At 36.7% G+C, this 22,044-nt stretch overlaps 2 protein-coding genes across 4 annotated transcripts in view; one reads left to right on the top strand and one right to left on the bottom strand.

Moving 5' to 3' along the window:
* Window positions 1-119: 119 nt before the first annotated feature.
* On the bottom strand, window positions 120-6,834 carry GLRX2 (glutaredoxin 2). Its single transcript, XM_007420988.4, has 4 exons — window positions 6,627-6,834; window positions 4,297-4,360; window positions 2,753-2,929; window positions 120-943 (listed from the first exon to the last, which is right to left on the bottom strand). Exons 1-4 carry the CDS (start codon window positions 6,662-6,664, stop codon window positions 797-799), a joined length of 426 nt encoding a protein of 141 aa, XP_007421050.1. The 5' UTR covers window positions 6,665-6,834; the 3' UTR covers window positions 120-796.
* Window positions 6,835-7,056: 222 nt separating this feature from the next.
* CDC73 (cell division cycle 73) overlaps window positions 7,057-22,044 on the top strand; it is a 151,513-nt gene continuing 136,525 nt past the window's right edge. The window contains exons 1-2 of one of the 3 annotated variants that reach the window (XM_088154158.1): window positions 7,309-7,398; window positions 19,634-20,570. In XM_088154158.1, coding sequence (XP_088010284.1) covers window positions 20,542-20,570 — 29 coding nt within the window. In that variant the 5' untranslated portion in view covers window positions 7,309-7,398; window positions 19,634-20,541. Of the gene's footprint in view, window positions 7,399-12,403; window positions 12,504-19,633; window positions 20,571-22,044 lie in introns of those variants that run through there. The other 2 variants (XM_025168768.2, XM_007420987.4) reach the window with 2 other exon arrangements.

Genomic DNA, 22,044 nt, shown 5'->3' on the forward strand with positions numbered 1-22,044 from the left:
TTTCTATATGACTTTAAAAGGGGGCAGAGGCCTTCCTTCTATGTATTTAACCACACGCAAAAAAAATTCCCCTCACTCCTAATCCCAATGCATGTGCTGGGGCTAAGGAGAGCTTGTGGTTTTGTGGTTTTGGAAAAAAAAAAAAAAACAAGCTCCAAAGAGAGAAGAAGAAAAGAAAAAGGTTGAAAAGAAGGGAATATGTTGAAGAGAAAGGAAGAATTAAGTAACAGGGAAAAGAAAATGCTTCTCTGAGTTCAGTTTCTCCCTTTCCAACTGCTGTTTCGTCTGTTCCCAGTATCCATTTCCAGCACTCTACCTGCTAATTTTGTGTTGTCCAGGTCTCTCTTCACATTTTATGCTTAACATGCCAACTTGCCAATGCTCAGTTTGCTGAGAGAAACGGGGCATGCACAGACAACAGAGTTATACAGCTTAGTACAGAGTTGCAGAAACACCAATCAATGATAAAACTCTCATGGAGGGCATCTGATCATTGTGCAGGTGCTCACAGCTATACCAAAATCTTCCTTGGAGTATTACTATAAATTTGAGTGCAGGTGGCATAATTCTTAAACCTAGTTTCCAGAACTCAACTAATGTGACAAGGTTTATTCCAGCATTTGTGCATCTAGCTGCTTAGTTTTCTATGATCAAACACTATAGGGTTGCAGCCTGCAGATTTACTAGCTAATATATTTTGGGGCAATTCAAGGTTGTTGAAGCATTTTTGTACATATAAGGTGCCAAAGTCAAATCTGGATTTACAAATTAAAGATTGTCAAGATGTATTAAAAAGTCAAGGAAAACTATATGAGGGTACTGAGTTTCCTTCTCTTTGGATCTGGCACTGGTGAACTAATGGAAGCAATTTACCCTCCCTGTGAAGACGCTGAGTATCTGTAGCACCTCCAACGAAGTTTCCATTGATAAATATTCTGGGAACCTGTTGAATATAAAGAAATGAATGTTATAAGCATATAGTTCAAACATGAATGAAACACACTATACTGCTTCTACTTATGTCATCAATGAATCAAGGGAGATACTCTATTAAGATACTCTGTTACAAACATTGGAGGAATCAGACTCTATAAAAAACCTTGAGACCAAGAAGATAGTGAGAGAAGTAACAGTGATTTCCCTTGACATCCAAGAGTAGCATCTTACTCCAATCTAAATCTAGCAATGTGCATTCTTCTGATTCTTTATGCAGGTATCCTTTGGAATTCAAGTGAAATACCAAATACCAAACACAGGTAACATTTCTCAATTTAGCACTTTAATTTTTGTGTAATGCCAATATTCAACTATGATCTAAAATTGAAAGGTTGAATTCACAAGGTTGATTCAAATTTCCAAATTCAGACTGAAAGCTGTCATCCAAACAAACAAACTGAACAAGGATATAGATAAGCAAAGAATGAATACTCATTCTGTGAACAGTGAAAATTTTGCAGCAATGCCTCACTAGTTTTGACAAGGTTAGAGATTATATTATATAAGGAAAGTTCACTCTGCTAAAATATCAAAATGCTGTACTCATACCAGATTCAAAATGAAATAATATTTAAATGAGAACAACCCTTAAATACATAACACTGATCTTAATATCTGATAGAAACAGGACCCCCCCCCCCAAAATCTTACTCTTATCAGACCAAAGCTCTGTTCAGTATACAGTGGTACCTCGGTTTACGAACTTAATTCGTTCCATGACTCTGGTCGCACCCCGAATTGGTCGCAACCCGAAGCAAATTTCCCCATAAGGTTCAATGTAATTACCGTTAATCCATTCTGGCGTGGAGGACAGGGAGGCGGCTATTGCTTGGAGGGAGAGTCCCCCTCCCTATGACCACGTGTCAGGGGCAGAAAATGGCTGCAGACCACGTGTCAGGGGTGGAAAAATGGCCATGGACCACGTGTCAGGGGCAGAAAAATGGCTGCGGACCACGTGTCAGGGGTGGAAAATGGCCGCAGACCATGTGTCAGGGGCGGAAAAATGGCTACGGACGTGTCGGGCGGAAAAATGGCTGCGGACCACGTGTCGGGCAGAAAATGGCCGCGGACCACGTGTCAGGGGCGGAAAAATGGCCGTGGACCGTGTCACGGGAGGGAAAATGGCCGCGTATCCTGTTCGTACCCCGAGGCGGAGTTTGCAAACCAAAGCAAAATTTTGCGGCCAGAGCTGGTCGTAACCCGAAAAGTTTGTTAACAGAAGCGTTCGTAACCCAAGGTTCCACTGTATATGTTTATTTCTCAGTGCTCAATCATATGCCTTCAAGACTACAAGTAGAACATGAAGCAATATTCTCTTATTGTCACATCCCAGCAACTTGTACAACAGCTATTGCAAGAAACAGTCACATATGTATGGATTACATATTTAATTTCATTTTAAAAAATACCTACGTTACAGTAGCAACTATTGTTATATTATGAACCATTTCGAATGACATGGCAAGGTAAAATTCACTAACATTCTGGACAAACTCTGAACTACTCCAGTTGTACTTGCTGATTCCTCTTGCAAGTGGACACAACTTAGAAAACCATGGGATGCCTCCATGCAGGATTTATTGTCATCTTATCCAAACTAAAGATGGTAGCTTGTTCTGTAATCTGAAAACATCCAATATGTTGCCCAATTTATTACATAAACTATGTGCTTCTTCAAAAAATATTTTTATCTAGAAATGAAGTAACCCCTTTCTGAAACGTGTACTGTAGATCAAAGATAAAAAATAGTACTCACTGTCCTGCTGCCTGTCATTTGATGAAGAATATCCTGAAACTGACTTCCATTTTCATATCTATCAAGTTCTATGGCTTTATAATTCACATTCATTTCTTGAAATAGTTTCTTTGCCATTTTGCAGTAGGAACATGTGCTTTTTGAGAAGATCACAACACAATTATCTGATATAGCATCCTATGGATTTAAATAAAAGTTTATATGAGATGTATGCATAAAGGAAACTGAAAGAATTTATGGCTAGGTTCACACAGAATTCAAAGCCCAAACTAAGTTTACAGCTTAGGGTTTAATGTGAATCCAGACAATTAATAGCTTATTCAACAATGATTAAACCAAGCTTGGCAGGCCAGTGTTAACCCAGCCTGCATGTTTGGCACTAAGTCTAAATTTAATGTTTGTAAAATTGGTGATTTTTAGATGTAATCCTCTTCCCATCTTAGTGTAAATTTCATTTACGTATAACCATTTTTTAATTTACTTTTAATAGTACAATTGTATCCAACTCAGAAATAAGCCTTGCAGAGTTCATTATGCTTATTACCAGGAAGTGTAAGTAAGATAGACTGGAAGGGAGAAAAGGCAACTTATTCCTCAAGGAAACATATTCTACATACTTGGATGTTTTTTTTTTAAATACATAACTATAATCTTCAATATTATGGCAAAAAACCAATAATCAAAATGTTCCAGTCGAGCCTATACTGATAAATGAGTTAGCTAGCATGCTTTGATTTAACATGACTTTTCACTTTTCATTCAAACTTCCTTTATTTTGAATGGGACTGCTAACCCTCTCAGCTAAAATAATTAGAATCTACTATATTTTTGCTATTCCCCAAAAGTTTGAAGTTAAGGGCTTCTTGATACAGATTGGAACAAACTTTTTATATGGACTGAGCTATTTTACTAGGACACACTTCCAGTACTGTTTAAAGATATTAGTGCAGAATGGGCAGCTCTCTGTTTTAGGACCGTAAGTGGCTCTCAAATCCTCTTTGCAGCCCTTGGCATGCCTTTGATTACAACTGCAAAAAAACTGACAGCACAATTTCCTGCCATTCTGAAACAGGTATTTAGGAAAACTCTTGTGTAAGCCATACAAGATAGTGTAAAAGGAAAACCCTTGCCAATTCCTTACCATAAATCTTCCCTGATGATCTCTATGATGTATGGCCCTGAGATACTCCAAAAATGTTAACTGTGGTCCATGACCAGCAAAAAAGGCTGCTTATCACTGCCTTACTGTTAAAAAATTATACCCAGGTTAAAATTATATTCCTAAACATACCTGGTCAGAAGCCATGACAAGAGTTGTAAACTTAAAAATCAACAACTTCAACAATATTGTAGGACTTCTTAGCTATAACAATACGCATTACACTCCCAGAATCTTTATCTTTTGTTAAAAAAGACTCAGTTTTGTCAACATGCTTCTCAATTCAAACAACAGGAACATGACTCAAAATTACATTTTATATTTTAGAAAAAATAAAATCCTTGTCCCATAAAAAGCAACATTTAGACTAATCATATTTACTCACTTTTATCTGGTTAGCTGTAGCAGTATTAGATATTGCTGTAGCTGCAGATGAATTGTTCCCCATTCTAAAAGAAAGCCATTGCAATGAATATTACGGCCTATTTATAATACAATCCTGTACTTAAAGATCAGCGTTACAACCAATCACACTGTGAATTTCAGCAAAAGATACATAAGTAACCAACTAAGTGGCACAATCCTTTTGGACACATAGACCTAAGGCTAATTTTGATTAAAGTCTTAGATAACAGTACTCATTCCAAATTAAGAATTACTACATTGTAGCCTTTTAAAAATATGTATTTGCACTGAACGTTTTAAAGAAAAAAAAATAAGTAAACAAAAAAAAGGGATAAAAAGTGGGAGTATGAGGTACATAGATAGGAAATTTACAAGTATTACAGAAAAAGTTTTTCATTTCATTACTGTAATTACAATAGTTATAAATGGCTGATTATATAATTTTAAAAAAACTACATATCACCATAAAGCTTTATGAAGACCATAAATACCAGGAATAGTAGTTAGCACAGTATATATCATAAATTACAATACATTATATCCATACAACTAAAAGTCTATTCTGATTTAAAAGATCCTATAAAGCTGAAATAATATGTTATGTAAAAAGAAACCCAAATTTTGGATGTCATACAAATTCACATAAAAATTGTAATGTAGAAATTGTTTCCCAGTTGAATTAAACTCTGTATCACATTTACTTTTAAGATATGAACTTATTTTGGACTTGAAACCATACAACTTAATCATTCTTCCACAAAGGTGATCAAATGTTCTGTCTAGTAAGAAACAGAGTATCTTCGCAGCACTCAGCGTGTACAGATCAAATTCAGAATACTTCATGGGAAGTTATGGTTTAGTAAAATTCAGTAAGAAGTTTGCAGATATAAATTTTTAAAATTTGTTTTAGTCTGATGTAAACCATTTTCCAAAATTGTTGAGCTTCACAACATTGCCACCAAATATGAAAAAGTTATCCAATCTGGACATTACATTTTCAGCTCTTTTTAGAGTATATGTATATGTCCACGTATATGACGTTGACAATCAAAGCTCTGTTTTCCACCTCTACGAAAGTTAAAACAGAACTTAACTAGTAAACTAAAGGAAAAAGTAAGCTTCCTATACTACTGCTTATAAAATTGTCATCACCATTCTTCATACTGTGTTTAAAAACTAAGCATTCTACAGAAGGAGAGAAATATCAATTAAATTAGAATACAGCAAAGTACAGAGTAGACATACCTAGGTAGCTCTAACTCTGAGATAAAAGTGGAATATCAAACAGATAACCACTTTATGATAAAGAAGAACAAACTAGACTCTATAAAACCTACTAACAATGGATAACTCATGAAATCAAGTAAAACTAAGCACTATACAACATAAAAGCCAGAGAGACCTATCACCAAAGCCAATCTGGAAGCCACACTTCCAGAGCAGCAGCCCTCTCCTCAGACTCAAACATAAAAGTATGAAGGCCAGGAAACTAAGCATATGATTGCGTTATACATTTCCAGAGTCAGGATATTCTTTAACAACATTTTTATTATTTATTTATTTATTTATTTATTTATTATTAAATGTATACGCCGCACATATTAGTTTTTCCCATCAAAATCATCTTTGGGATTTCAATATACGATCATCCCGAAAATCTTCATTGTTAACCTGTTCTTGGGAGAGAGGCTGCCTGGCCAAAGCATCTGCCTGTCAGCACCTGAGCAACTTCACTGCATGCCTAAGGCCTTTCCATTTTCTGTGCAGGACAGGAAGTACCCTAGAGATTCAAAGCTAAATCCTGGCCAAATACATTCCCTTACATTACAACAGTGGTTCCCAACCTTTTCTATGCCCCACACCCCTAGGAAAAGTATGATTAATGTTCGCACCCCCTATAAAAGTAGTATCACATTTGAAAATGAAGCAGTCTAATTTCTAATTGCGGGTGAACTAATTGAATTTAAACAAGCAAGCTTTTAACTCAGCGCATAAAATTGTCGCACCCCTTGAAATTCCGTCTCGCACCCCAGGTTGGGAACCCCTGCATTAGAGGTTTTATTTATTCACGAATAAACACCCATGAATTGACAGTGTAAGGTGACTCGCGTAAAGAACCAACCTTACAGGGTACCCCAGCTGAATGTTACAATAATTGATACAGTTAAGACTGTTCAATTCCCTTACGTACCGCCTTAACTCACAAAACAGAACAAGGTATACTGTATTATAGCATCACTACAAACCAAACCATCCGGATCAGGCCAAGTTGCCTTCGTTTACACGCACATCCTTTCTGAGCTTACCAACCTGAGCACCAAAAGCCCCCGCAGCGCCCTCAAAGCCATCAGCCGAATGAGAACAGCAGCACCGACTCCGCCCCCGGAAGACAGGTCTGCTTCTCTTCCAGGGCCCTCAACAACAGGGGCTAACTACTCCATTGCCTGTTTGTTTTCATTCCTTTGAAACTCGACTTCCCTTCGCGCGTTTTGAGAGGCTCTTCCTCCTGTCAATCACGCTCTGCCTCACGGCGAGCGGTGGAGATGCAGAAAAGAGGTGGGTCGCAGTGCCGAAAAAGACGGATCTTCTATTTCTCGGCGTTCCCTTCAAGGAGGAGAAGAGTCATGGGCGGGGTCAAGGAGTGTTTTTTTTTCTTCTGAGCGCAGGCGCAGACGTAGGCGGACTGGTAGGGTCCTTCTTTCTCTTTTCCCTTCTGCGCGTGCGGAGTCGGTGGTGTTGGCGGCGGCGGCGGCGGCTGGGGTTGTTGGTTCGTCGGTCGGTCGGTTGGTTAGTCAGGCGGTCGGTTTGTGTGCCTGACAGTCAGGCGGCGAGGCGGCTGTCGAGGCGAGAGAGCGTAGGGAGGAAGGCGCACTAGAAGGCGGCGCGAGGGAAGTCACTGGAGCGGGCGCTCTCCGGGGTCTCGAGGCCAGCGAGCGAGGCAGGCTGAGGCGATGGCGGACGTCCTGAGCGTGCTGCGCCAGTACAACACGCAGAAGAAGGAGATTGTGGTGAAAGGAGACGAAGTGATCTTCGGCGAGTTCTCCTGGCCCAAGAACGTCAAGACGAACTATGTCATCTGGGGGTGAGTCTGCGAAAGCTTCTCCCGCGGGCTCTGAATGCAAGGCGGGGAAGGGGGCAAAGGAGGGCGCACGCGTTGCACCCGAATGGGGAGGGACCGAAAAAAACGGCGTCCTGCAGGATCAGACCAAGAAACTGTTCCTGCTCGGCCGATGGTTCTCCCTGAGGGACAGCGAGCTGCTCCCGAGCAGTCCGGGAATGCCAGGCGGGTTAGCTTGCCCGGCCGTGATTAACGCTGTGCTGACTCGGGACGTCGGAAGTGGTGCTTGGGGCCAATAGCCAGTATTGCCTCTGCTTTCCGGTGTGTCTTTAATTCCCTTTCTCAAAAAGCCGATCGGGGCCGCACCTGCTGCTGCTGCCGCCAGGTTAACTAGGAAGGACTCCCCGAACCAGGATGTGGAGTTTGCGGAGCCTTAATGCATAGTCGCTTGGAAGCACGTGTGGTGGGACTCCATGGAGCATGGCCAAAAGATAATTTATTTACTTGGAGTTGTTAAGGTGTGAGAGAGCTAGGATGAAGGTGGTCTCTTGGGTAGGGTCCTTAGGAAGGAAGGGGTGAGCAGGTAAGGTTGCCATCCTGTTTTGTGTGTTCACCTGGAAGTAAATCTGTTCAACCTAGGGAGTTGTATTCTTGATTATCTAGGAGTTTTATGTCTGTAGCAAAATGCAGATGCAGAAGAGTTCAAATTAACGAGGGTCTTTCTGTCGTTTTAATCTCCATATCAGGAGAAGATTTTCCTTCTTTGTTCATGGAGGCTGCTATAAAAAGAGGTGGAGGTGGGTCAGTTTATACAACAAAATTTGACAGGGAGACGAAAAAGTGCACATTTGGGACTACAGTAAGTGGTCTTCAGCCTTAGAAGCTCCTGTTATCTGTCACTGAAAATGTTTGTTGTTGGGGCTGTAAAAAAACAACTACTACAGTCTTAATATGTGTAATGAAGGTAAATGCAAACGAATAGCCAACAGTGCCTGATTCATGTATTCTTTCATTCTGTAGAGTACAAAATTTGCACTTTCTAGGATAAACTGAAGAAAAGAAATAAATAGATCATACTAAACCTGGATTTGGTAAATCATGCTACTGAATAAAGTATAGTTGACTGGGTTTTTATAATACATGATGTTATGCCATGGGTTACAAAGCATAGTAGCTGAGTTCATACAACATATAAAGCGCAAAACAAACAACACATTTCTTACCACAGTGAGTGAACTGTGTTTTTGTATGCTTCTTTCTGCATATGTGTATTGTGGTAGTATTATATCTGTCCCTCTCCCCCCCCCCCAAAAAAAATGATAGGATGAGGACTCAGGAAAAGTCTGTGTTCCCCTTTAAGCCCCCACTACTTTTATGGAACCTTTGAAAGGACAGATTATAGAGTGGCATAGAAACAGCCAGTTTTTTGTTGATACGACTTTTCAGATGTGATTTGGATAAGAAAAAATTGGGGTGAACTGAAGTGTTATTCATCTTACAAGGACTGTGCCATCTGGCTATTAAGAACTTCATGTCGTACTGTTTGTAGAAGGAAGCATCACTTTGTTCTAATACAACTTTTCTGCTGGCTACTATAAAAAGGTAATTTACCAGTAAACCTGACATTACTCTTTGTTTTCATAATTTGAACATTAAAAACAATTTGAAAAGTTTTGTTAGATTCAACTAAAGCTTATCTGTTTTGCTGATAGTCAACCAGGTCTCTCTGAGAGCCTACAACAGAATATGAGAGCAAGATATTTCTTTCTTCTGTAAGACTTATTTCTCTTTTGTTCTTTTTTAGTACAGTTAATAACATTTTTCATTGATTTATCTAAGCAGCATTGTAATTTCTGGAAATTGCCTCCCTTTTTAAAAACCTAGTAGTTCTTCTAAAATAGGTGGTTTTTAGGACATGTTAAGATTTTTGTTGCAAGAATAACAGTTGTATATTTGAGTGCTTTATGAACTTTCAGATGGGTCTAACTGTATTTCCTGATATGTTTGCTTTCAGTAAGCTCTGGGAATGTAATGTCTTGTCTCCACTATAGCTTCAATTTCCTCTTTTATGACTTAATCTTGACAGCAGAACATTATAGGAAGCTAATTATGAAATTATGAATTCAAAAGTTGAAAAAGCCTAAAAAGCAAAACAGATCCACATCTTTAAATTCAAAGGAGTTACACAAAGGTATCCAGAAACAGTGTGAAGCCTCAAACCAGAAATGTTTCAAGAACTCATGGCAAAGCAAGGGACTGAACACCTTGAAAAGTTACAAGAATTCAGTTATATAGGCATCTCCATATTAGTATGCATGTTAGTGATTTACATGACTACAGGGAGTTCCTGGTCTAGCACGTCTATATCCCAAGCAGATATAAGCCTGTATTCTCAAATACCTTCTGTTCATGAGTTTATCTTTGTGAACTGTTGTATTTTTTCACAGCACTGCTTGGCTCAGATTCCTGGGCTTGATCCTACATTTCTTTTTCTTTGGATCAGGAATCCTGCCAACAAGCATGGTGTTCAGTTTCTCTGACATACAACTTATCCTGGGTTGGAAATAGTACTATAAAAAGCAATGGGTGAGGAAACAGGACAAAAGTTAAATTTGATTTTAGTCCTTGTACTTTAAATTTAACTAAAATAAGTAGAGTTAATATGTTTATATAAAGAATAATTTATCTATAGAAATATAGTCATATGGTGAATAATCCCCCCCCCCTTTTGCATGAAAAGGAGCTTTTTTTTTTTGCGGTCTTTATGACTTTATGTGGCTTGGATCTCAGGGTTCTACTTTATACATATAAATGAATAATTAAAGCAGTTTCCCTGTAATAGGTTTGTTCTCTTTAACTACCTTCACTTGACACTCACATTTTTTCTAGGTAGCTTTTATGTGTGCAGTTTTTTTTTTTTTGTTCAAGCTTGTGTTCTTTTTCACTGTCTATTTGTTCTAGATAGCTAGATATATTGTCCCATTATTATCCTCTCTGATATTTTTTTGCTATTATGGAGAAGATGTTGAGTTCAGGAGATTTACATTCATATCTTGACTTTGCTGTTAACTCACTGGGAAGTTCTGTTAACTCACAGTCCTCTTCATTCATAATATAGGCTTAATAATACTTGCCTATTTCCCAGGTCTCTTGTGACGTTAACCAAAATATGGCTGCTGTTCTTTATATAAATATGAAGTCTAATTATAGTTATTTGTTACTTGTAAATCTTTCCTTTAAGAAATGAAACTTTTTTTTTAAACCTTGCAGCAGTTAATCTGGTTAGGCTGAGATATGAAGTCTGGACTAAGGCAGCTTAATGCATTCGTGACTGAGCAAGATTTTTGAATTAAAATCTCTTCTCACTCTGATCATTTTACAATTTGGTTGTTTGCTGTCTGCAGTATATTTCAGTGCATTTTAATTTCCCTTCTGTTCTTAGACAATGTAATGGGAGAGGTAGATACATTAATTGCAGAGCTTTCCTAATAAGTAATAGATTTATTATCATTGGATTTGTGTTCATATTATTTTTATTATAATCACTGATTGCATATCTCTGTCATATGTACTCCTTTCCCAGCTGATTGACTTACAGAATAACTTAGAGCTCACAGTGAAAGAAAGGAAAAGGATATTTGTTTTTACCTTCTTCTTCTTCTTCTTCTTCTTCTTCTTCTTCTTCTTCTTCTTCTTCCTCTTCCTCTTCCTCTTCCTCTTCCTCTTCCTCTTCCTCTTCCTCTTCCTCTTCCTCTTCCTCCTCTTCTTCTTCTTTTTGCTGTACACTCTGAAAGCTGTAGGTTAATTTGGATTAATTAAAGGATAAGATTGACAGGTTCTAAAATTCTCAGTTCTCCTTCTCAAACAATGTATGTGTGTGTGTGTGTATTTCCTTTTATGTAGTGTTTCTCTTAAGTTTGTCTTCTAAGACTCACTTTGAATATTTCATATTCTACTTCTCTGTCAAATAACTTGGCAGGAAAGTTAAAACGCTGATTTTTTTTCTATGTCAGATTTTGCTTTTAGTTGTTGATCTTTACATCTCTTGATACAGTCAAACTTGAGAGCATCCAGTAAAATCACCCATTAGGATAAGCAATAGCCCATGGTTGACCATGTGCTTTGCCTGTGTGGCTGCTTTGAACATTGTTCCAGTTGTCTTTGTGTATGCATTTAGAGACAACATTTCTGTTGGAACTGCCAATGAAGCCAAGTAACTATGCATTGATGTACATACTCAGACAACCAAGAACAGTCTTTGAAGCATCCCTGTAAACCTTCTGAAATATGTAGCTGGTTTAATGCTTTGAGAAAAGTTCTTTGCTTGTGCTGATATGGTTATTTAGCTGAATTTGAGTCATTTGAAATCAATAGAATGTAAGTCATGGTGATTTTGGAAAAAATTCAGTTTATCCATTATAATTTTGATACAGCCAAGTACACATTCAAATTTTTGCCCTATGCATATATCTGCAAATGTAATTATTTTTTTAATTATGTTTGCAGTTTTTGAAAAAATAATCAAATGTAGAAATTAAAAATTAAACAAAAGCAAAACCACAACCATTAACCTGAAGTTAATCTTGAAGTGATCCAGTATTGGATATACTGGGAATTATAATGTAAACCAGAAAGTAACTTCTCAGCAAAAGTTGCTCCGTTTTATTCTAATGCCCATTCTTTATATATAATCTTGCTGATAGTTCTCAGGATAAATAAAAGTTTTATAGATTATAAATTTGTTTTGTAGAAAGTAGGGAGAAAATGTTTTTTTTTTTCTTTGTGTATATAGTTAAACAGTCAAAGCTATTTACTAAAGCCATAGATGAAGGAAAAGCTGAGTTTAAATTTCTGTGCTTGTGAAGAATTTAAATTAGAGCTGTTAGGGATTTCATATAAAAATGGCTTTGCTGAATAAAATTTTGGTTGGGCTGCATAATGCTGAAGTATTCTTAGACCCATTTTTTCATATATGTTAATGAATCTCAAAATAGAATGAATTTAACCACTTTTCCTATTGATGCTACAGATTATATTCTCTGAGGAATCTGATAATTAACCATAAATAAAGCATTATTCACATGGTTATTTGATTCATACAACCAGGACTTGTAAGCCTGGATCAAAAGGTATGTGCATGCGCTTTCTCTCTCTCATTCTCAAAAAAAAAAAAAAAAAAAGGCTTAGCTTTAGTAATGCTGTTCATAAATGATGGTTTAGGGCTTAGCATGTTACTTTAGTCAGTTAAATGTAACAAACCATGAGTTGGGTCTTTATGTGAATTAAACCACTGTAAATAGCTTGTATGATTTTCTTTTTAACCTGTAGTGTCCTTAAAATATTCACATTCAGTTGTGATTTGAATATGAGAATATAGGAATCTGCATTCTGAAAAATATTGCCTGATTTCCTTTATGGTGTTTTCCTGCCCTTGGCCTAGTGATACCCTAATAAAGGGAAAATAAATAAGTAACAAATTAAAAAATGACTATGAGTAAAGACCTGATAAAGTAAAATAATACCTGATTTAAAAACATTGTCTAATGTAATATGTCTTTTATTCTGGAAAATATACATGAGTAAGGGACACATGGCAATAAGGAACAAAGGTTCTTTTGTGCTGTTTCCCTTAACCCTAAATTGCCCCAGAGACCAAGTGTTCCATGTTTATTGTGAAATTCAGAGTGGACAGACAATCTAATGCTCCAAAATTTGTCTTGAAATTAATTGGTTTATCTCGGATAAAAGGTAAGTTTTTAAAAAAGATTTTTATAATCTAAATGGGGTTTTAAAAATTATTTTAAATATAAATAGGATTTTCACATTTTCTTAAATTATCAAATAAAAATGATCTTAGAAAAACATGTTCTTACTCAGTTTTTTTTTTTTTTTTAATTTGCTTACTGAAGAAAGACTAGCCATAATAAATAATGGCTAATAAATAAATACTAATAAGCATCTTAGTACAATTTAAAAGTTTATTTGGTAATAATAGATCATTCAAATATCTATGATTAATTGAACCAGACAATCATCAAAGCATGGGGAAAATCACTTTGTAAGCTTAGTAATACTCAAAAATCCAAATCTAATTGACATACCCAAGGCAAAATGTTAAAATTTTTCAATCCCCCTCCCAGGTTACAAGTGTACCCCCATAGAAAAAAATCTGAACTTGTGTGATTTTTGAAGCTGATAGAAGACAGCTTACACTGTGTCCACAGTGAAATTTCAGATAATCATGATCAGTCTTTATGCTTTGTCTTATCTTTGAGAAAGGATTATGTCCCTTCTCTGATTTTATTTCTTTTTCCTGATGTCTGCTTTAAATGTATTCAGTTCTTTCTCTGCACCAAAATCTAGTTGATCCCTGTTGTGCTTGGTTCCCCCAAAATGACTTTGCTCTTTGTTTATTTACTTAAATAATTTATAGGGCTGCCAATCTCACAATAGTGATTCTCGGTGGACAGGGATTAAAACAATAACTACAGCATCTGCATGCAACCCATGATGCCCAAGGTTTAAAAAAAAAAAAAAGCAACTCCTACTCAAAAAGCCACATCAACAGCAGTGCTCACCTAACTTCCTGGCCCAAATGCTAGGGGAAACATCCAAATCTTCAAAGCTTTGCAAAAGGTTAACAGGATCTGGATTTCCAGAGGGATGCTTTTCCACAGGGCAGGCACTTTCACAAAGAGGGCACAACTCCTGGGTCCAACAAGATCACATTGTTGAAAGGACCAGGAACATGCCCTCTACAGGTAACTCCTCGCTTAACAATGGTAATTGGGACTGGCAACTCCGTGGCTAAGTGACACGGTCATAAAGTGTGATGTCACATGACCGCGCCAACTTAATGACAGCAGTTGCAGCAGTTCCAGTTGCCATTGTTAGGTGAATCCCGCATGGTAATTAGGCGTGATGTCATCTGACTGCCATTTGTAACCTCCTGCCAGCTTCCTTGTTCACTTTGCTTGTAGGAAGCCGGCAGTGAAGATCACAAATGGTGATAACGTGACCATAGGGTGCTGCAACTGTTGTAATTATGTTTTTTTGTTTTGTAATTTATTAAAAATTACATTATACAGATAAAACTGATACAAACTATAAAATGTAAAAAAGAAGAAAAGGAAAAAGTGCATAAAAGAGAAAAATATATATAAAGGAGAAAAGCCAAAAAAACCAAACAAACAGTAACTTCCCCTTCCATCCCAGCAAGTATAAAGAATTTTAGCAACTTATCATCTCTTAAGGTACAACAAACAATCTCTTCACCCCAAATCTCACCTCATTCTCTATAAACAAATCTTCAAAGCCTCATCATCCATCCCAATCAGCAAAAGTTCATTAGGGTTGTCAGAAATAACCACGTATCTATTATACACTTAATCTAATAAACCCACTTGAATTCCTTCCTTTTATATTTATATCTCATTTTCTATTTTTAAACCCCTCAAACCTCATAATTCAAATACAATCAATAAATATCCAATAAAAGTTACCAGGGATAACAATATAGCTATTTTAACCTTAATCAGATAAGTTTAAAATGTAACAACCTTTTCCACATAGAACCCTTGTCTATAAAACAAAACTAACACTTTATCTTCCAGCCGTAGTCAGAAAAAATTCATTAAAGATTGCCAGAAATAGCAACCTACAGTGGGGCAAAAAAGTATTTAGTCAGCCACCAATTGTGCAAGTTCTCCCACTTAAAAAGATGAGAGGCGCCTGTAATTTTCATCATAGGTATACCTCAACTATGAGAGACAAAATGGGGGAAAAAATCCAGAAAATCACATTGTCTGATTTTTAAAGAATTTATTTGCAAATCATGGTGGAAAATAAGTATTTGGTCAATATCAAAAGTTCATCTCAATACTTTGTTATATATCCTTTGTTGGCAATGACAGAGGTCAAACGTTTTCTGTAAGTCTTCACAAGGTTTTCACACATTGTTGCTGGTATTTTGGCCCATTCCTCCATGCAGATCTCCTCTAGAGCAGTGATGGTTTGGGGCTGTTGCTGGGCAACACGGACTTTCAGCTCCCTCCAAAGGTTTTCCATGGGGTTGAGATCTGGAGACTGGCTAGGCCACTCCAGGACCTTGAAATGCTTCTTACGAAGCCACTCCTTCGTTGCCCGGGCGGTGTGTTTGGGATCATTGTCATGCTGAAAGACCCAGCCACGTTTCATCTTCAATGCCCTTGCTGATGGAAGGAGGTATTCACTCCAAATCTCATGATACATGGCCCCATTCATTCTTTCTTTTACACAGATCAGTCGTCCTGGTCCCTTTGCAGAAAAACAGCCCCAAAGCATGATGTCTCCACCCCCATGCTTCACAGTAGGTATGGTGTTCTTTGGATGCAACTCAGCATTCTCTCTCCTCCAAACACAACAAGTTGAGTTTAGACCAAAACATTCTACTTTGGTTTCATCTGACCATATGACATTCTCCCAATCCTCTTCTGGATCATCCAAATGCTCTCTAGCAAACTTCAGACGTGCCCAGACATGTACTGGCTTAAGCAGGGGGACACGTCTGGCACTGCAGGATTTGAGTCCCTGGCGGCATAGTGTGTTATTGATGGTAGCCTTTGTTACTTTGGTCCCAGCTCTCTGCAGGTCATTCACTAGGTCCCCCCATGTGGTTCTGGGATTTTTGCTCACCATTCTTGTGATCATTTTGACCCCATGGGGTGAGATCTTGCATGGAGCCCCAGATCAAGGGAGATTATCAGTGGTCTTGTATGTCTCCCATTTTCTAATTATTGCTCCCACAGTTGATTTCTTCACACCAAGCTGCTTGCCTATTGCAGATTCAGTCTTCCCAGCCTGGTGCAGGTCTACAATTTTGTTTCTGGTGTCCTTCAACAGCTCTTTGGTCTTGCCCATAGTGGAGTTTGGAGTGTGACTGTTTGAGGTTGTGGACAGGTGTCTTTTATACTGATAACAAGGTCAAACAGGTGCCATTACTACAGGTAACGAGTGGAGGACAGAGGAGCCTCTTAAAGAAGTAGTTACAGGTCTGTGAGAGCCAGACATCTTGCTTGTTTGTAGGTGAACAAATATTTATTTTCCACCATGATTTGCAAATAAATTCTTTAAAAAACAGACAATGTGATTTTCTGGATTTTTTCCCCCATTTTGTCTCTCATAGTTGAGGTATACCTATGATGAAAATTACAGGCCTCTCTCATCTTTTTAAGTGGGAGAACTTGCACAATTGGTGGCTGACTAAATACTTTTTTGCCCCACTGTATCTATTTTAACCTTGATTAAGTAAACCCACTTTATATTCCTTCCCCTTACTCCCAATAACCTTGGTCTTAAGTCCCTTCAGATAATATCGCAACACATGATTCATTTTCTCTTTGTCTCTTCTCACAAGGTCGCTGACAACATTAACAAGACTCTTGTAAATCCAGTATAAAAAGGCTATCCAAGTCACTCTTTAGGTGTATTATTTGTATATCCTTTTTAGTTATTAAAACATTCACCAATTTTGTTTGTTTCATTGTTTCATTTTGTTCCATATACTTCTTGTAGACTGTCATTTCTAAGTCCAGATTTGAATTGTTTTCATTCTTGTCCAGTAAAACTTGTTCTTCTGTAGCAACATCTAGTCAATCAGTTATGGCAGAAATCCTTAAAAGTAACTTCTGAATCTTTTGTTCACACATATCTCTCAGTACATCCATTGTTTTATTTGCTTCTGGTGTCTTCTAGTGTCCAAACTTCAAAGTCCCATCTTATCATTTTTTTTTTTCCAAATGCAAGAACATGGCTAGTTTAATTTAAATCCATTTATACTAAATCCTTCTGGATCCTCAGTCTGTGTATAACTTTCTAAAAACAACACTCCAATCACCTTTTTGCTGTTAATTCCAAAAAAAAACCCCAAATTTTTATAGATCAAGAACTCATACTTAAAACTTCTTTCATAAAGGATTGAAGAAAACTCACCCAGTCAATACCATAAAACTTGCTGTTCTGGAGGTTCTCAATATTTAAAAAGCTCAATAAAAAAAATCCAAAGTGATTTAAGAAATGAGGATTGGCTGAACTTTGAGTCCAAAAAAGCTACATTATGACTATGAGCTTAGATGGAATCCCTTGACTCCCAGCTGCTCCACTCACTAGCCAACCATGAAAATGTTGGTTCCTGCAGTTTACTCATGAGAAGTAGCAGTCAGGAGTGCATGTGGGCAATCTCAAGATCTCTCCTTTCTCCAGAGAGATTTTGCCCACCCAGAATCTGCATCCGGCCACAAATTTCAGCTATAATGTCCCCATTTTCCAAGGATGTCTTCAGTTCACCATGCTCTCTCTGGAAGTGAACTGTTGTAATTGTGAGCTGGGTGCCACACACCCAGTTGCGATTATGTGACCATGGGGTGCTGCAATGGCCGCAGATACAAGGATTGGTCTCTTCATTGAGTGTCGTTGTAACTTTGAATGGTCACTGAACGAGTGGTCGCTGAATGAGGACAACCTGTATCTGGGGGACTGAGCAGAAACATTGGGTTTCCCTAGCATATTTTTTGTTCCTTATTTGGTGACCCATAATGCTATATTCTCATTGTCTTCTGTCATTGACTTTAGAAATAGTCCAAAAGTCCAGTGTTTGAGGGTATAGTAATACAATCACTTTTCTTCTAAAGATTTGTGATAAGGCCTGTACATATTTGAGCTAAACTTGATTGTTTTATCTTAATATAAGATACTTATGTTGCCCTGCAAAAATCTTAATAGTGTTCTCTTCACACATGTGTATAGATAAAAGTTAGGATATACATGCAGACAAAGACCTGAGAAGCAGTTCCAGTAAGAGGTTGAATCTATATCAATATAGTTAATTAGTTAAGATATATGATATATGTTTTTAAGGCTGTGTGTGCTTCAAAAGTGATTGAGAAGAATTTTTGGACCTCACATTAGCATGAAAAATTATGTGGCTTCCTTAAGAGTTGCATTAAAGATGTTCCTCAAAACCTCCCCAAAGTACTTGTTCCAAATCATTTTAGTGGGTGGAGCCCTTGTATTGATCCTGTTTAGGAATATAAATGTAGGGCTAATATGTTTTCATACATTTTTTAAAAAATTAAATGCATTATTTGTTTAATAAATGTAAACTAATTTAAATTGGGTGAATAAATTTAAATTTATTAATTAAATTTGAAATAATGTTCTTTAAGAAAAGCTTAGTACAGTATATGAGTTTTTAAAAATCTGATTTCTTTAAATCCTCTGTATTGCTATATATTCGTCAGGTATGCACAGAAAGCCAATTTACATTGAAATTTTCACTGCACTGTCAGAGTGCAAACAATTTTCTGTTGATATTTGAAAAGTTAATTTGAAAAATTAATCAACATGCAATATTGGAAAAAGTCATAGAAAACATTAATTATGTATATAGTGTTTTTTTGGGTGTAAATGTAGTTTTGTTGAGTTACAGGAAATATAATTGTTTACTTTGAATTTGGAAAATTGAGTATGCTTTAAAGAATTAAAAAAAAAAGTAAATTAACCTCAGTGCAACAATGTAACATCTACTATAATAGTTCATTTCAATTGATGAATTTAAAGCATGACATTTTCAGTGTGTTTAACTTTTGGAAGAATATTTTATGCAGCTGGGATTCACTCAGTGTATAGTTACTATGCAGGTCGACTTTCTCCAGTGGATACTTTGTCAACAAAAAGTTGTGTAGTAAATTGTAGAAGAGGTGAGGTGCCTAATATTTCTAGTACCTGTAAAAATGCCTTGGAATGTTTCTTCCCCATTTTTAACGCTGTCTGAAATGTATTTATATCACTATCTCTTTATGAGGAGAAAGGGTAAAAGAGCTAGTAATTGCAGGAAAAAGAACAGCAAATAGTGTCAGCTTTCTTCTGTCTGTTTTATCATTGTACACCATACAGCGCTGAAAATGTTTCTCTCTGGAAAAATAAGCCTGTTTTATATAATGATTTATTGATCTTTATTAATATCATTATGTGCTAAAATAATACATGGCCATAAACTGAAATTTGATAATTAATGTATTGACGTAAATATAATATGGTAACATTATTTTTGTTACCATATATTGTGAGGGATATACAAATAAATCTTTGGAACTGAGTTTGGTATGTGTACATACTGAAGTAGCTTTTTAAAATTTTGATGTAGTCTTAGAAACCAGTATCTAAACACTACTTTCTTGTACAAAAAGACTTCCCCTTCTGCTTTTCTCCTCTTCCTTCTCAGATCTGCTGTAATATTCCTTCAAATATCCACATCAGTGGAAAGAGAAGAATCCATTCTGCTGACAGATGCTACTTGTCATTAGAAAGATACCACTGGATAATTCCTGAAAATCTAGAAATAGAACTTGTTCCTTTGTTTTCAATATTTCAGTTGTTACTGTAATTCTGAAAATATGCAATTGTAACCTAGATAGAAATTCTTTTACAAATTTTACTGACTTATTGACAAATCCACAATATCCATCTGTTGACCAGTTTACAATTCTTTTTGTAGCCATATCCATTGTAAAGTATTTATAAAATACTTCAGCATTTTGCGGGGGAACATTTTAAGATGCTTTGTTTTATTTTTGTTTCCAAATTTATTTTATAATGGAATGGTATTTTCACCTTCATATTTTAGTTCTTATTTTCAGGTAGATTTTCTACAACTAATCATTGGTTTCATTTGCACTATTATAGCATTCCCATTTTCAGTATTTCCCCACATAAAGAGCCCTATGAGATAGGTTGGACTCAGGACAAGCCCAGAGTCATTCAGTGAACTTTTATGGATGAAGCTGGATGGGAACCAGGGTTTTTGTTTTCCTGCTCCAATGCCTTAACCACTACACCAGATTAGTTCCCTATGCATGTTTTATGATAATGAGCCATGTAGTAGCCAATCAGTAAGGCTTTGGACATTCTTATATGTTTCTGAATAACCCATTATTGCTATTTTTAAACCATAGCTGAAACATTAGAGCTTATTTATTTATTATTTATAAGATTTCTGTGTCTTTCCATAGGGAGTTCAAAGTAGCTAATAAAGACATTCTACAAAACCAAATAACTCAAGGACTCAGTTGAAAAACATAACTAAGATTAATAAATGAACAATCTACCATTAAAACAATAGAAAAGCCAGGAATGCAGAATTGTGTAACTTGTATGTTAAGGTATGTAAGGTTTTTATGGTGTGTACTTCTGCTCTTAAGAAGAGCTAATGGGCTGTTAATTGTCACCTTGATGTAGCGGCATTGCGGAAGACCATTGTATTTTGAGGAACGTAGTGACATATTTTGATTTGTCCTTCATATTAAGATTTTAGAAATTTAGAGTTTATTCTGAGTCATAATGATGTTTAACTTGTTTATTTTTCATTCTTGCTTGGTAAATAAAGAGAAGGTAGGAATCTTCACATAGATGTAGGAGGACCTCAAGATTATTTAAATTGGCACTGGTTTATCTGTATCCAGGCTCTTACATTCCAGGGTTCTGGCAGTTTACGTGATGAACAGGTGCACCATCTAGCCATGGTCTGGTCCTGCAATCTCAGTACCATGGAAACAAGGTAATGAGATTGTAGTGCCAGATTTGATAAGACCTTGGTATTATCCTTTGAGCTGGAAGCTTCGATACAGGCCTAGCATTCAGTATTGTGTGGCTTAGCCGTTTCGGGGTCTCTCCACGTTGTTCCACTGGGGCTACCAACAGCTGAACAGAGATTTGTTGTCATCTTGCTTGGTATGTTATGCTTTGTGTTTCTGTTTAAATCTTTCTGCTAGAGTTAACAATAAAGCTTAAAATCTCCTTACTTACTGGTGTGTTTGTTGTCTCTGGATCTTCAAAAATCCAATTGTCTGGCCCTTGGCCATTGCCTGACACTTGGCAATACACTTGATTATGAGTTTTATGTGTTGGCATCAATTGATATGTGTCAAATAGTGTGTAATTCTATAGGGGACTTCTCTTAGTCATTATGCCCAGAAAAAACAATAGATTTTTATTTTTATCCATATCTAATGAGTTAATTGCCAATCATGTTCATTTGAACAATCAGTTCTTGAGTTCTAAAATCATACAGTTGTGGAGAATTGTACCTTCAAAGCACAGATCTAATCAAAGATTTTATAGATACCTGTTCTCATTATGGTATTAATTTAGGATAGGATAGGATAGGATAGGATAGGATAGGATAGGATAGGATAGGATAGGATAGGATAGGATAGGATAGGATAGGATAGGATACTTTATTGGCCAAGTATGTAAACATACAAGGAATTTGACTTCGGTGCAAAGAGCTCTCAGTGTGTTTGCATAGCATCAAGTATAAGAATAATAAAGTAAAGTAAAGTAAAATAAAATAATAATAATACTAATAACATTATGCTAAAACTATGCAGTCAGAAGAGGAGAATTAGAGGAAAGATAGTACTGCGGCTATTAACTAACATACATTCACATTTACAGAGCATTATCAGTCACGTCTTAGCAGTCATAACTTCATGCAGTGTCAACCAGTATATCATACTGCATTAATTAGGTGTTCAGTAGAGCAATGGCATGAGGAAAAAAACTGTTCTGGTGTCTAGATGTTTTAACATACAGTGCTCTATAGCGCTGTCCTGAGGGGAGAAGCTGAAACAATTT

The sequence above is a fragment of the Python bivittatus genome, unplaced genomic scaffold (genome assembly GCF_059951505.1).
Source record: "Python bivittatus isolate LINGU-HERP-01145 unplaced genomic scaffold, Pbiv_v1 ctg000700_np1212, whole genome shotgun sequence".
Lineage (NCBI taxonomy): Eukaryota > Metazoa > Chordata > Lepidosauria > Squamata > Pythonidae > Python > Python bivittatus.